Here is a 16,721-nt window from a genome sequence, read left to right as displayed (position 1 = left end):
TATTAACTTTTGCATGGATTTTATTGAAAAGAGCTTAGGCTCATGTAACCAGAAGTTTTAAAATATATGAATATGCTTTTAAGTTTTTCTTGCCTCATGGCTTTACATTATCTTAACAAGCAAAGCAATTCAACATTACATCCTTTGGATCTCTGGCAAGCCATTCTTTGTAATCTTCTTTGGTGACCCAAATATCTTGAAACATTTTCCAGTCATCACGTTTCAGCCTATTTTTGCAATGTTTTACGGTGTGTTTGTGAAACGCTGAGGTACCATCCTAGTAGTTTCGTGTGCGTGTGAACGTCATGGCAATGAACAACACAAAGTACCTCACGTGGGAAACACTTAACGTAACGCATAAATGTGCAACGTAAATCAAGCAAGCTAGTATGCACAAAGTGTTGGCGAAATAATACATTAGCAGACTGGAGGGAATAATATGGAATTTTCAAGGACCTGTATCCATGTTTGTTTATTTTCAAAAACTTTCCAGGGCCTTGAAAATTTTTAATCAGATTCACAAACTTTCAAGGATTTCAAATAACTTTCAAGGCACGGAAAGCAAATATCGCGTTCTAATAAAATAACGCGAGCCACCAAAGGGACATGGTTAGCTCCTTGCTATCGGTAGCCTGTTACATTACATAAGATTTCACTTACCACATAAACAGAGTAAAGAGAGATGACTGAGGATGATGGCAAATGATTTACAGATCCTGAGCACCATTGACAAGCATCTGATCTTGTAAAATGTGTGGTAAGTACAGCCGCTCCATAGTATAAACGGAGTTTGTGCAATCACGAATCTCCAAAGTGAAAGTGAAACTAAAAAGCGATTGTGCATTTGAAAGCAGTTTCAATGCCCAGCATATTAATAGAGGCTCCCTGATGCCCGCATTTTATTTACAGTATAATTACCCAACGACATAACTGTGCGAGAAAGTATTGAAATATATATTTTCCCTGTGTTTCCTGTTTTCCCTGTGTTTCCTAAGCTACTGAAATGAGCCGCACTGTGAAACAGCCAATCAGAGCAGAGCTCAACATTGAGCCGCACTGTGAAACATCCAATCAGAGCAGAGCTCAACATTATTATTCATGAACCTTCCAAATAAGTCAATAACAGACAGTTTCATTCTAGGGAGAAATCCTAGGGTTGTAAATGGACATATAAAACTGTTTCTGGAGAATTTTTGCCCTTACCTTCTATGTAGATATCAGAGAACAATTTAAAATATTGTATCAATGCATTCTATGGCACCTTTAATAAGTCTTAAATGGAGCAAGCATAAATAAAGCAATGCTTTCTTTAAATAAAGAAACTTCTAGAATGAGCTTATTGTGTCAATGCCTTTATTCTGCTCTTCTTTGAAAGAAACCGGTTCTGTGAACACGTCTATTGGTCACCGGCTGCTGTTCATTGCAAATCTGGGTCATGTGTAGTCAAGCGGCAGTGTAAGGGAAAGTGCACCTAAACAGCAACACTAAATACGGCATTTCAATGTACAGCTCTAAATTTAGCTCCAGCATTTGACCAGCGCTGCTACAGTGAGTGACACTGAATCGTTTGCGGAAGTACAGAGTAGAGCAGTAAACCGATGCCAAGACCAGACAATTGTGCTCCCTGAAGGCAACAGCTATAATTAACTTTCACTTGACCAGCCCCCTCAGTATGACCTCCTCGAGGTCTACAACAGCCTTGTGATCCTCACTGGCACCTCACTTTCTGCTTGACAACATTAGCACCTTGTCCACTTCAGAAGAAGGAACAATCGGCTTTGCACTGTCCCCAAAAACCTGCTGGTCTTGGACCAGGAACGGCTAACGTCAGAGACCAGATGTCGACAGCAAATAAACATTTCAAAACAACTCAGAATGCCAAAAGTAACAAAACAAAACTAGATTGTTTCCATTATAATCAAAGGAGACATCACTTTACTATGAAGAGATATCTGAATTAATTGCTTTGAATTGTAATCATAACATTTAAATAATTCATCACAACATCAAGACAAATAATCAAAGTACTTTGGGTGTTACTTTTTCATATCCTCATTTGATTCTCAAACCCTTGTGAAAAAGAGGTACACTTAATTATATTTAGTTCTACTTTAAAATACAAATTTAATAAATCTTTAAAGGATTACTCATTGTCATTAATCACTTACCCCCATGTCGCTCCAAACCCGTAAAAGCTTCATTCGTCTTCGGAACACAATTTAAGATATTTTGGATGAAAACCGGGAGGCTTGTGACTGTCCCATTGACTGCCAAACAATTAATACTGTCAAGGCCCAGAAAAGTATAAAAAACATCGTCAAAATAGTCCATCTACCATCAGTGGTTCAACTGTAACGTTATGAAGCGACGAGAATACTTTTTGCATGCAAAAAGTAAAAAAAAAAAACGACTTTATTCAACAATTTGTCTCCTCTGCATCAGCATAGTGACATTTTGCTGTTCTGTATCAGCCGCACCTTACGGATATGTCTTCTATGTTTGTTTACGCTTTGATTTGAACGAAAACAGCATATCTGTGTAGTGTGGCTGACACAGAACAGCACACACAGTTTGCGTCCAGCGGATATTCTCCAAAATGCCGCTACGCTGACGCAGAGGAGACTAATTGAGTGAAGTCGTTATTTTTTTCTTTGCGTACAAAAAGTATTCTCGTCGCTTCATAACATTACGGTTGAACCACTGATGGCAGATGGACTATTCTGATGATGTTTTTTATACTCTTCTGGGCCTTGACAGAGTTAATTCTTTGGCAGTCAATGTCACAAGCCTCCCGGTTTTCATCTAAAATATCTTAAATTGTGATCTGAAGACGAACTAAGCTTTAACGGGTTTGGAACGACATGGGGGTAAGTGATAAATGACAAAAAAATTCATTTTGGGGTGGAGTATCCCTTTAATAATCTATTATCATGATTTAAAGTAGTACACTTATTTTGGTGTGCTGATTGAATGCCCTAAAGCACATGTAAAGTTCTTCATTGTAATTTTCAACAAGGTTAATATATTTTAAATGTAGTAAATTGCAACCTAATCACAAATGTGTAATTACAAATATATGTTAATAGAAATGACATTCAAGTGTATTTTAGTTTAACAAATGTAATTATGCACAACATGATTATAAAATTACACATAAAGATGTACTTAAGTCCTACTCAAGAGTGTCAAAACACACTAATTGCATTTAATATAAATTCAAACTACAAAACATTTTCATTTAATCGCAATTAAGTGTTTGAAATCATTACATTCATTTCAGACTTAAACATATTCTTTGAAGGGGTCCTATTATGCCCGTTTATGAAGTCTTGATTTGGTTTTTGGGTGAACTAGAATAGGTTTTCATGCTTGATTGTTCTAAAAATGCATTATTTTTCACATAGTTTACATTACTGCAGCACATCTCTTCCCAGTCTGTCTTAAACACCCTGTTTAACTGAAATACGAAACATGCTCTGATTGGTTAGCTAGCAGCGTGTTCTGGAAATGAAACGGCCCTTACCATAACCACCAGTTTCATCTGCTCAGCTTTAAATATTAATGATGGCGTCAATTTTGCCATACCAATTCAAGCCCGATTCAGGGATCGTGCAGAGGCTTTGCAAGCATGGACTTTACAGCACGTTTCAGAGAGGAATGTTCTTGTTTTTTTAACCAAACCTTGTCCCATTTTTTGTGCATTCTGTGGGCGATGGTTATTTAAAAGAGTGAAACTGTGACTTCATAATATCTGGAAAAAATGTGCTGTTGTCCGAATAAGCCGTTTGCTGTAGTTCTTTAAAAGCCTTTTCTGTTAAAGCAAATATCTTTACATTGAGCTGGACATTGAGCTTTGTTACCTTGCAGACTGCTCAAACTGCAACATTACACACTAACTAAAGTTGAAAAAGTATAATGTAAAAAAAGGCAGGCATAAAAGTATATTATGTCCACAAATAAGTCCTCTTTTTAAAAGTATGATAAAGTGAACATTTTCACAAGGGAAAAAGAGGTCTGGTAGGAGTCTTTAGACAAAATTGATGCAACCACTCAGAAATTGTCCTAATCACAATCTATTAACAGTGTATAAGATTAAATGTTCTACAATGGAGAATATAACAAATAAACAAAGAGAAAAGTAGCACAAATTAAACTCACAGTCGTTCCAGTGATGACAAACCAACGAAAGAGCCATTCAGAAGTTCCTGGATTTTATTGTTACTCAAAATCCTGTGGAGAAAACAAAACAGATTGATATGAAAAATCATGTTAAACCAGACAAACAAAAAGTTACTTGAACTTAAAACAACTGTAAAACTGATCTTGTGTTATGTTCTCGCAAGTTAATCCTCAAATTCATATTTTTATTCATCTGGAATCAATGGATAAAATCTCTCAGAAATTTTTTTTTTTTTTTTGCTCATTGTATAGCATTACATAAATTCTACATGATTGTTCATTGCAAAATCTTTATTACCAAAGTGACCAGGCAAATACAAGACCAGGCAGCTGAAAATACAAGAGTCTAGCTAAGCTTTTAATCATCAGAAAGAAGTTTCTAGCAGCTGAATATACAATAAAATATGGAAAATAACCATAGCAGCCAACAGGGGTGGTTACAAGTCTGTACTGGTAACCAAAAGGTTTTACGGACTGCATCACTATTGTGGCCTAATGAAAACTGGACTGTACGTGTAGTAAGTGTTCTGTAAAATTGACAAAATTCTGTAAATGACAAAAAACCTATATGGCAGAAAGTACATAGATTGATTAAATCCATGTATCCTATTTTATCACTTCTGATTCAGTCCAACAGAACAGGTCTGAATCAAATCGGATGTCGCCTTGCTTCAATTTTCCACACAGATGACGGCCAATTGGCTGACATGACTATCAGTGGAGCGGCACTTTAGTGGCTGCTCAGGCAAACAGCAGAAAATCTGTTTCGCTATAAACTGTTACAGCTCTAAACAAAGCCTTTGCCAGCTTACAAGTGACATACAAGAAAACACTTGCAATGGATAAACAATGCACTGCATTTAACTTGGTTCTATTTTTTTAAACATGAAATTACTGTAAAATGAAACAAAAGTCTCTAATTTCAGGTCACGCATTAGTTTGGGGTCCAATTCTCACTATTAACTATGACTTTTGCCCCAAACTCATAATTTGCTGCTTATTAATAGTTTGTAAGGTAATTGTTAAGTTTAAGGGGATCTAAAATATGGCCATGCAGAATAAGGCATTCATATATGCTTTATAAGTACTAATAAACAGCCAATATGCTAGTATTATGCATGCTAATAAGCATTTGGTTAACAGTGAGAATTGGTCCCTAAACTAATGTTACCTAATTTGACTAACTTTTGTAGCACTAGGTTACCAATTAAGCTGTCATTTGTACTACATTGATTAATGTTAACTAATGATGAACAAAACTTCTACAGCATTCATTAATCTTAGCTACTGTTAATCTCAGCATTTATTAATATATTTTTCAGATCAAAAATTGGATCATTTGTTAACACTATGAGCTAACAAGAACATTCTTATTAACTAAAATTAACAATGGTTAAATGCAGCAACAATCAGTGTTATTCTAGTTTCATTCAGACACTATTATAGTTTATTAACATTTAGATTTAGTTTTTTTGTATTTTCATTTTAATATTAATTACATTTTTAGTAATTTTGTAGTTTTGTAGTTTTATTTCAGTTTTAGTTATTTTAGTGCATCAAGTTAAGCTAAATTTAAATGAGAAATGTTGCTTTTGCAACTAGCTAACATACAGATTCTGCAGTGATTTAAACTAGTTTAAAGGCAGATGAAACAGCGCTGCCATTCTCAACAACACTGATGCAGAAAACAGGAGAAACGCTGTGCGATAATCAGTTAGATTAATATTTACAATGGATTTACTGTAGTAATATTAAACCTACCCAGTTAATGCATTATTATTAAACACTCGTTAGGCAGTTGATTTCCACTTTTCCGATGTGATACGTGATGAAAAAAAGAAGGGAAAGCGAGTTCGGCAAAAGACTGACTCAAATTCGATCGCATCATATGCTACACGTGCATTACTCTCCAACCTACGCCACTGCAGACGCTGTTTGACACTCTGCAACGAGAAGAAATGAAACCGACATGAGTGTTTAATCTCCGTATTTTAACTCAACATTTTTCTCATAATTTAACGAGTTTATTCTTAGCATTTTATTTTGACTTTTTACTCAATTTAACAAGTTTTTTTAACTCTCAACTTCTCGCAAGCATGGATCTAGTGTGGAAACTGTGGATTTATGGCATTCAGCTTTTGATGTTGTGTCATCTTTCCTACAATCCTTGTAAAAATAATTTTATTGTGTGTGGGGGTGGGTTCTAAATTTGCACAGCTGCTTTTTGTTTTTTACTGCTGTTCCTAAAAGAAAATTTAAGTTGTTAAAAAAAATAAAAAATAAAGTTTCTTTCTTGAAATTTAACGACTTTAATTGAGATGTTTAAGTTTTTTAACATTATTATTGCTTGGCCCTAATCCTCGTCCGTGTGTGTGTGTATAGGTGCATCTCAAAAAATGTGAATATCGTGAAAAAGTTCATTATTTTTTTGTAACTTATTTCAAAAAGTGAACTTTCATATATTCTAGATTCATTACAAGTAAAGTAAGATATTTCAAAAGTTTTTATTTTAATTTTGATGATTAGAGCTTACAGCTCATGAAAGTCAAAAATCCAGTATCTCAAAATATTAGAATATTTACATTTGAGTTTCATTAAATGACCATCCCTACAGTATATATTCGGGGTATCTCTTGTTCTTTGAAACCACAATAATGGGGAAGACTGTTGACTTGGCAATGATCCAGAAGACAAATCACTGACACCCTCCACAAAGAGCGTAAGTGACAGAGGGTCATTACTGAAAGGGGTGGCTGTTCACAAAGTGCTGTATCAAAGCATATTAAATGCAAAGTTGACTGGAAGGAAGAAACTGGGTAGGAAAGTTACACAAGCAACAGGGATGACCGCAAGCTTGAAAATATTGTCAAGCGAAGCTGATTCAGACACTTGGGAGAGCTTCACAAGGAGAGAACTGAAGCTGGAGTCAGTGCATCAAGAGTCACCACGCTCAGACGTCTTCAGGAAAAGGGCTACCAAGCCACTTCTGAAACAGAGACAACGTCAGAAGCATCTTAACTGGGCTGTGGAGAAAAAGAACTGAACTGTTCCACAGTGGTCCAAAGTCCTCTTTTCAGATAAAAGTAAATTTTACATTTCATTTGGAAATCAAGATCTGGAGGAAGACTGGAGAGGCACAGAATCCAAGCTGCTTGAAGCCCAGTGTGAAGTTTCGGGGTGCCATGACGTCTGCTGGTGTTGGTCCATTGTGTTTTATCAAGTCCAAAGTCAATGCAGCCGTCTGCCAGGAGATTTTGAAGCACTTTCTGCTTCCATCTGCTGACAAGATTCCAGCAAGACTTTAGATCCAACAATACAGACGAGCTGAAGGCTCAATAGTGCCTCAGAAGTGCCACAGGCTGATCGCTTCCATGCCACACCTCACTGATGCTGGAGTTTGTGCTAAAGGAGCCCCGACCAAGTATTGAGTGCATGAATGAACATACTTTAAAGAACTTGAATTTTTCTGTTTTGCAAATCCCTTTTTTTTTTTTTGATTGATCTTCGCAAGTATTCTAATATTTTGAGATGCTGGATTTTTGACTTTCATGAGCTGTAAGCTCTAATCATCAAAATTAAAACAAGAAAACTTTTGAAATGTTTTACTTTACATGCAATGAATGTAAAATATAAAGTTTGACTTTTTGAAATAAGTTACAAAAAAAAAAAAAAAAACTTTCACGATATTCAAATTTGAGATGCACCTGTGTGTATGTGTATATATGTGAATGTATTTTATAATAATAATGTTAACAAATGAGAACTTCTTGTAAATTATTGTACATTTTTACCAACTTAAGTTAGTTTGTCTGAGATAGTCAAAAGAAAACCAGCTAACATTATACACAGAGTACACTGCTGAAATCATGTTTGTTTTTGCTTTCCGAAGCCAAAACATGGTGGAAACATTTTCCGCATGTCTCCTCCATTTTGTGTAATTCAGCAGTAAACAGTGATGTTCATTCCAGAGGAAACACCACAACTGTTTGTGGTTGGCTGTTTTAGGGACAGTCGTACCGGATGCGGTCGCTCACACTCACAACCCCTTATCCACAGGTCCCAGACTTATTATTACGGGGTGCTGAAGGGTGACTTTATTACAAGCTTGGCCTACTCAAACAGCCTACATATTTTTCTGGCTTTAAGAACACAAACAGTCCCTATCCTCTCCTCACTTTAACAGATTTTCAAGCTCCAGATGTGCAGTGCATTAAGGAAAAGGTATATCAAGTGTCTCACAGCACTGAGAGGACGCATTCGCACAATGTAAAAGTCAATAAGAAATCAAACCTGATACCGTTTACTCTCTTCATACACATTCCTGGACTTATTGTGCAAGATTCAGTGTGTTATTCAAGAATTAATTAAAAATGTAATCAAATTGCAATCACTTGCTCCTCCTCTAAAACAACTTTACTTTTTGGCTGATGTCATCGAGGCCCCTTAGGTTTCAACCAATAGGAGCCAGATGTATCCTCCACTACAATGTCTGGTATTGATCACTCACTTTTCACAATCTAGTAAGCTCTTAATGAATGAAATCAAATCTCACTTTATTTTAATTAATTAATTTATTTAGTTCCGTTTCACTTATAAATGTGTTTTAATAAACAGCAACGAGGCTTTATGCATCCTAAACAAATCAAAATCTTGGTTTACATTAAAATAGCCAGTCTAATATTTGGCGATATGCTCTGCAATAGGCCAAAAAATGGATACACAGCCAAAACAAATAAATTTAAAGCTTGACCTTTATGCAACAGAATAACATGTAGACAATACTATAGAAAGAGTTCATCATTCATCTTCATTTTAACTGAAGTTGTATAGATTACATACGATATGTAACGGTTCCTCATATTATATGTGACCCTGGACCACAAAACCAATCTTAAGTCGCTGGGGTATATTTGTAGCAATAGCCAAAAATACATTGTATGGGTCAAAATTATCGATTTTTCTTTTATGCCAAAAAAACATTAGGATATTAAGTAAACATCATGTGATTAGTAATATGTATTGCTAAGAACTTAATTTGGACAACTTTAAAGGCAATTTTCTCAATATTTAGATTTTTTTGCACCCTCAGATTCCAGATTCCACAATAGTTGTATCTCGGCCAAATATTGTCCGATCCTAACAAACCATACATCATTGGAAAGCTTATTTATTCATTCAGCTTTCAGATGATGTATAAATCTCAATTTTAAAAAAAATTACACTTAAGACTGGTTTTGTCATTCCGGGTCACATTCTCATCTGTCTGCAATTACTGTTGTTTTTGTTTTTTCTTTGCATTTTTCAATCTGGGTGACTTTAATTGCAGCTTTCCAAGCCTATTCCCTGTCAAAAGAAGGAAGAAAAATGCCTGAGAACATTCTGAAGTTTGTATGGATAAACATGCAGACGCTGCCTTGTGACTCTGATCTGTCAAGATAAATTTGAGCGTGATACTGATATTCATGAGCGCAGCGATCTCCCAGCTGGGAGCCATTCCCTCCCTCATGATTACAGTATGAGCTCCCCGAGTACAAGTTTAATAGCTTCTACAAGATTTTACTGAGCAACTGATATGATTTCACTTGAGCCAACAAACTAAAGACGAGTTGCTTTCTGGGTGTAATTTGACATTTAATAATCACAGGATTCATTTAATAAAAGCAAGAACAATGCAAGTGAATTAAACATTCTGTTGTTGCTTTCTTTACATTTAAGGCAAGTGAGTTTTTTTTTTAAAGAAATTAATAGTTTTATTCAGCAAGGCGGCTTTCAATTAATCAGAAGTGACAATTATTATTATTTTTTTAATTAATAAGAAAGCACCATATTAGAATGATTTCTGATGGATGTGGCTGCTATGTAATGGCTGCTTAAAATTCAGCTTTGCCATCACAGGAATAAATTACATCTTTTAAGTATGTTAAAGTTGACAACTACTATCTTAAACTGTAATGTTACTGTTTTTTTCTGTATTTTTTTTAATCAAACAAACGCAGCCTTGGTGAGCTGAAGAGACTTTCAAAAATATTAAAATCTCTTACCAACTCCAAACAGCTCAATATTTTTCAGTTACTTGATATTCAAATATATGTTGATATTTATGTATTTGCTGTAAAGTAAAATACTTCCTTGACACTTTATTTTCCACTAAATTAAAAATGACATATTTTTCATTTCTATGCACAAACATAGTAGTAAAACAGCAATATTAAACAACGCTATCATTTTATCACATGGAAAATTCCACACTTCTAAACAGACATTTTTCTTAAAGACCAAATAAAATCACATTAAAATAATTACACTATCCAGACTGTTGCTATACTTTATATAGCCAGCATAATTATTGTGAATATATCATAAATCTACCAATAAGACATATTTTATGTGCTTGATGGGCAAGAATGAGTAATAGACCTGTCGTACAGGCTCACATTTAGTGATTGGGGTGATGACCAGTCGTCTGGGACAGGACATTCAATCAATTAGCATTCAAATGAGTGTCTGGCTAGGCACCTACAGGTCTCCTGTGCTGGAGACAGATGGTGGAGATATAGCCTTATCTTGATCTTCTGCAAGTATGTAGTGACCAAACAAATAATGCTAATGGAAAAGCAAAGAGAGCACAAAACAGTTTACATAAATTCTAAATCGGTCCAAGTTCTTTCTTCTGCAAGCCCAAATCTTCCTAAACAAATCAAAAACTTGGACTACATTAAAACAGCTGATATAATATTTGGAAATATGCTCTGCAATAGGCCAAAAACGGATAAACAGCCAAAACAAACTGCAGACAGATTATTTCTCGGTCTCATAAGATGTAAATAATTACATTAAAGGTGAAGTGTGTAATTTGTGTGTAATCAACCTATGAATGGCTTATTGTTCTCTCTGCATGTTAAGCAATGGAAGAAAGTATTTTACCGTCAAAAAAAAAAAAACTTTAACAGTTTTATTTCTTTGTTACTTGACCCATGGATGTTGTGTTCACTATTGCTGTCAACTTGCATTTTAAGTTGAGTTGCAACCATGAAAGTCTTATGTAATGAAAAAAACTATTAAGAAACATTTCAACGCTTTTCTGAAATCTCACGCTGCAGTCACCAGGTGTGCTTTGGGGTGGAAAGATCACTCCAGGTGTAGCTTTCAACACTTGTCTAAGAGAAACAAGCTCTACGACTGGCTCACATAAAAAGACAGCTGCACACACATTACACACAAGATCCATTTACAACAGAAATTGCTATAAACTGATCCCAAGTACTAAGAGACAATGTCATTGTTGGGTGGAGATTTAGTAACTTTCCTAGAGCCATTTACAAGATATATTTAAGAAGCAGTACAGCAATAAACTCTCAAACTCCATATCCAAGCATATACGCTGCAATGAAGAAGCAACAGAGCTTTTCTTCCATATTGTGATATACATCTATAAAGCATTACTGAACAAGAAAAAAATGCAGGAGAAGGACTTGGTTCAATTCATCGGGTGTTGACAGGATTTTGAGATGTGAACGTTGCACTCAAAAATGAAGATAGATAAACGCGAGCTTGCAAATGATTGGAGAAGTCCTGCATGTCTTAAGTTGAGCTGCTTATCGCTGAACTCGATAATTGACAAACTTTACACAGTCACTGAACTATTGAATCAATCAACAGTTGATTCAGTCAATCAACTATTGAACTGATCGGAACTGAAAAACGACACTATTGTCTTTCCAAAGCTGCTTTACAGCAGAATTTGATTTGTCTTATATTTGATAGAGTTGCTATCACTGATTCGGTTACTTCCCTGTTTAATACTGTGAAGCTGCTTTGAAACAATCCCTATTCCCCACTGGATAAAGCACAATATAAAAAAAGGTGACTTGACGTCACCATTTTGATTAAAAATAAATAAATAAATAAAAATGAAACCTATGCATGGATGAATCATACACAATAATAAAGTGCATTCAGAAAATAGGGTGCATTTCCATTTCATGCTGACTTCAACAGGATTGATGCATTTTTTAAGTACTGACTACCAACTTGGATACCAAAAATACAATACAATCAAAATGCTTAAAATTTAACAACGCTGTAAACCGGGGAGCCTTTTCTAAACCTTGTTAAAAGGGTGGCACAATAAACCTGCTGACCCCACATACACGTGTGAAGGAAATTATTTCCCACACCAGGTTTAGGAAAGTAATTGATTTTCTGGGTCAAAGGAGGTCAAAAGGAGTAGTAGGACTCCATGCCTGGAAACACTACATTCGGTCATGACCAGCCCACATTCTATAGGAAGAAAACTTCACATGAAGCGATTGAACTGCCGAGTTTACGAGCCATAAACACCCGCGACCTATCTGTAAATAGCTCAAGTGTGTCATTCATTCATGTGCCAAACCAAGCAACTGAGACACCATGAATGAAGTTTAAGTTTGGCTGATACTTCCTGTACAGGGCCTGAGAACTTGACTCTGCTGAATTTGAACTACCATTCTCACTCAATGGGCCCAGCTCACAAAGCTTCACCATAGTGTAACGCTGAGAAACAGTTATAACATCAATCTAGGGTTCCAAAAACAAACATCAGTTTCAGCAGAAATTGTTTTGGAGGGCTAAAACCATTGAACGAAACAGTGACGTCTCATTTGTGCTTCTTCAATGGAGCGTTTTGTCTGTTTCAGCATCCATTTCAACATGTTAGCAGTGTGGACGCACTTCACTGCGACCAAAGATGATGCTAGAGTAGCAAAACTGTAAAAATTGTAAATACACAAAGATTTTTGGACTGAAATTATCGAGAGGCAGCTCATTGCCAAAGAACTTCATCACAACTGGTTAGTCAACTGAGAACATGACACAGTGAAGCCAATTACCTAAATGTAATACAATTTATGGCTAAATTAAAATTTAAGTTTTCAGTTTTGCCTTTTTCAAAACACAAATTAATTCTCACACACCTAAATCAAGGTGTGCTAAGTAACAGTATGTTTATTTCCCCCCAGGTCAAAGTCTTTGCTTTTACATGTGTTCTTCCTCCCTCTGAAAACTCAGCACAGCCACATGAAGACATGCAGACGAAAGCACCATTCAGGCTTTCAGACATGCTTGATATCAATCTCTGAAAAACACCGTCACGTGGGCCGCTTTTCATTTAAACCCTAACAAGGCTGCACCGCCAGCCACTGATAGAGCACAGGGGAAAACTAAACCAGTGTAAAAAAAATAAATAAATAAAGTGTGTAACCTTACCAAATATTTTTAGTGTTAAGTAGCCTAATAACAGAAAAAGATCATACTAGTTCACTTATATCTAGCCATACAAAATAACAACTGCACAAGATTTTTTAGACATTATGGCTTCCAAACAAGACACATATTGGCTTTACCAGGCTGTATTTTGAGCAAACAAGAATTTGATTTCACAATGTAGATAAGATATTGTGTATGAACTGATTGATGTGATACAGGAAACCACAGATTTTTTGGAAAAACTTTTTTTGTTCAAGCAGCAGATATGAGATAACTTGCGACTGAGGTGTAAATAAACTAGTATACAGCTGAGATGGGGGCTCAAGCATACATTCACGAGCATCTTTTAACAGTTTTTCAGCCTTGATTTGATAAACTTCAGGTGTGTCTCTAGTCTGGCCTGTACCAAAGTGCATGGCATAAGAACTTTTTGTAGGCTTCTCTTTTTAAAACAAGTTCATTTTATGGCATTTATAATGTTACGTTTCAACAGACTGTAGTTATTAGATTTCTAATTTGCATTTACACTAACCTCAAATGGATTAGGAAATGCATGCATTTTACTATTGTTATTTAGTCCAGCAACGTCATAAAAAGGCATGTTAGTGTTAATATGACAAATAAGTGACCCAAAATTAAGTAAAAACGACCATTTAAAATGTTATAAGTGTTCACTGCTCTGTCATGCTCTGTTATTGTTAAGACCACCCTGATTGACTATCAACTCAGTTATGTTTTAAACATAGTTCAATAATAAAAATCATAGTTTAATTTACAAAAAAATAATGAATATGTGTCCTTCATAAAAAGTTCTACTTGCTTTTAAAATTAGGTCATACAGTCAATAATACAGTCAAACCAACAATTATTCAGACACCAGATATAATTTTTTATATTTATTTACTAGTGGGTGCAGGACACTGTAGTTCATTTAGCCTATGTAAGTGAGGATAGCAAACTAAAGTAAACTGTGACACATTATACCCAAACATTCTTCATACAGTGGACTACCGGTAAAAATGTAGGACCAAAAATTGGATTTGGCACTTTGACCTGACTATGTTTTCTTATATAACTTTCTATCAAAGTTATCTGACATTATCGAGATGAATTTGTTCTGACACAGTTTAACTCTGTGTTCTTGTCATATTTTATTACCATTTTCTAAACTATAGTGAATAAATGTTGAAGGTGTCTGGATAAATTTTGGTTTGACTATATATGTATAAACAACATATGTGACCCTGGACCATAAAACCAGTCATAAGTCATGCTGGTATATTTGTAGAAATAGCCAAAAATACATTGTATGGGTCAAAATTATTGATTTTTTCTTTTATGCCAAAAATCATTAGGATATTAAGTAAAGATCATGTTCCATGAAGATATTTTGTAAATGTCTTACTGTAAATATATCAAAACTTCATTTTTGATCAGTAACATGCATTGCTAAGAACTTCATTTAGACAGCTTCAAAGGCAATTTTCTCAATATTTAGATTTTTTTGGACCCTCAGATTCCAAATTTTCAAATAGTTGTATCTCAGCCAAATATTGTCCTATCCTAACAAACCATACATCACTAGAAAGCTTATTTTTCAGCTTTCAGGTGATGTATAAATGCCTGGTTTTGTGGCCCATGGGTCACCTATGTGAAAATAACACAACTTAAGTAAATTAGCTTGATCTGTATGACCTAAAAACTCACTTAAAAGACTTAAAAACTAAGTTTTGTGTTTCAGAAGTTTTCCAGAAGGACCAGAATGCAACAAATCGCAGGAATGAGCCCTGTGATGACCGGTAAAGGGCATTTCTAAGATATGTATGACAATGTTAAAAGGGTTAATGCATTGTAAAGGAGTGTGGACTTACAGTGAGACTGTTCTGTTGGGAAATGATTCGGGTGAAGGCACCTGATGGAGCTCCATGTTGCTGCAGACCACTTTTCTGTCCAGTGTGGCCCCAGACGGAGAGCTTTTCCCCGCACTTCTGGAGCGTTCATCGTATGATTTACATTCAGTCGATCCGGCAGAAATAGAGCTCCAGAGCAGCACAAAAGCCAGTAAAAGGACGCAAGTAGCGCCCATCGACATTACTTCTGCCTTCCTTGATATTCACACGGCAAGAAGAGGGGGTTAGATTAGCATATAAATAGCCAAGAAAGCCTTTCGTTGCTGTTGTTTATATCTAAACACGACGAATATTCGTCAAAAGCCATCAAGCAGAGACGCAGGTCAGCGCTCCTTTTAAGTCATGGTCAAAATATTGACTCGACGCAACATTAGATAAATCAATGTATCATGGTTTTGTGCTCTCCACATTAAGCAATCCTTAAAGAAGCGGTCGAATATCCTCCTTTGTTTTCCATGGGATTCATTTTTACAACTCAACGAGCCCTTTCCGGTTGATTTTCCGCAAGTTTCCACTGTTTTACGCGAAAGAGCGCTACTTTAAGTCGCTACATTTTCTTTGTTTCCAGTCAAAGTGGAGATCTCGCTCCTCCACCGAGAGACAGCTGCAACCATCCCAAGATAACAGTCTCACAAACTCACAGAAATCTGATCACAAAACTTTTCTTCTGAGCTCATCTCGTTGCACATTTGGCCTCCAAAAGAAAGCGAAAGAGTTTCTAGACGGTAGTTCTTCTACGATTCCATAAAACAGCTCATTAAACGCGATATATCCGCGTGCCCAACAATAAAACCATTCTTGAGAAACTGAATGCGTGAAGTTGCTTTTCACTTTGCGACTGTTCCACACAGGTTTCAATGCTGCTACGGACCGCGACGGTAAAAACGCTTTTCGAAAGACCCAGGCGGAATGTGTAACCCAGAGCCCCGAAGCTCGACCCTCTCAGTCGGTCAGCGGAGGAACGCGTGTCGGTCTCCGGCGCGTTCAGTCCGCCGCGGAGCGCACAGACTCTATTCGGTTCTGAGCCTCAGGCTCCATGTTCCACTTCCTCCCGTGACGTCATCACGGGCTGGGTCTGAACTCCAGTCAACACCGATCCCTTCCCTTCAGTCAAATCACTGCTGTTGTCCGATCCTGCCAGTTAAAAGATACTCAGTAAATCAGTGGAACATGTCCTCAATTTCTTTCTTTTTTTTGTTTGTGTAATCCATATTTTCCATCCAAGGATTTTGGGCTCTCTTCCTACTCAGTCACATATTTTTTTTTTTTTTTTTTTTAGACTCACTTGTTTGTTTAACTACTAATTAAAAAAAAAAAAAAATTCTTGAAGCAATATGATTTTTATTTTTATAATTTATTTATTTATTGAAAATGCTATTGATAAGGTTT

General features: G+C 35.9%; 1 protein-coding gene across 1 annotated transcript in view; it reads right to left on the bottom strand.

The window, feature by feature from the left end:
- The window catches only part of LOC131544467 (adhesion G protein-coupled receptor A3), a 61,777-nt gene extending 45,328 nt beyond the window's left edge, over positions 1–16,449 (bottom strand). The window contains exons 1-2 of the mRNA XM_058782675.1: positions 15,294–16,449; positions 4,159–4,230 (exon numbers count right to left, since the gene is read on the bottom strand). Coding sequence (XP_058638658.1) covers positions 4,159–4,230; positions 15,294–15,514 — 293 coding nt within the window. The 5' untranslated portion in view covers positions 15,515–16,449. The remainder of the gene's footprint in view (positions 1–4,158; positions 4,231–15,293) is intronic.
- Positions 16,450–16,721: the final 272 nt, after the last annotated feature.

Source organism: Onychostoma macrolepis, chromosome 07 (assembly GCF_012432095.1).
Source record: "Onychostoma macrolepis isolate SWU-2019 chromosome 07, ASM1243209v1, whole genome shotgun sequence".
NCBI classification, from domain to species: domain Eukaryota; kingdom Metazoa; phylum Chordata; class Actinopteri; order Cypriniformes; family Cyprinidae; genus Onychostoma; species Onychostoma macrolepis.
Note: the sequence above shows the minus strand (reverse complement) of the source record. Positions and strands in the feature narration are given on the sequence as shown.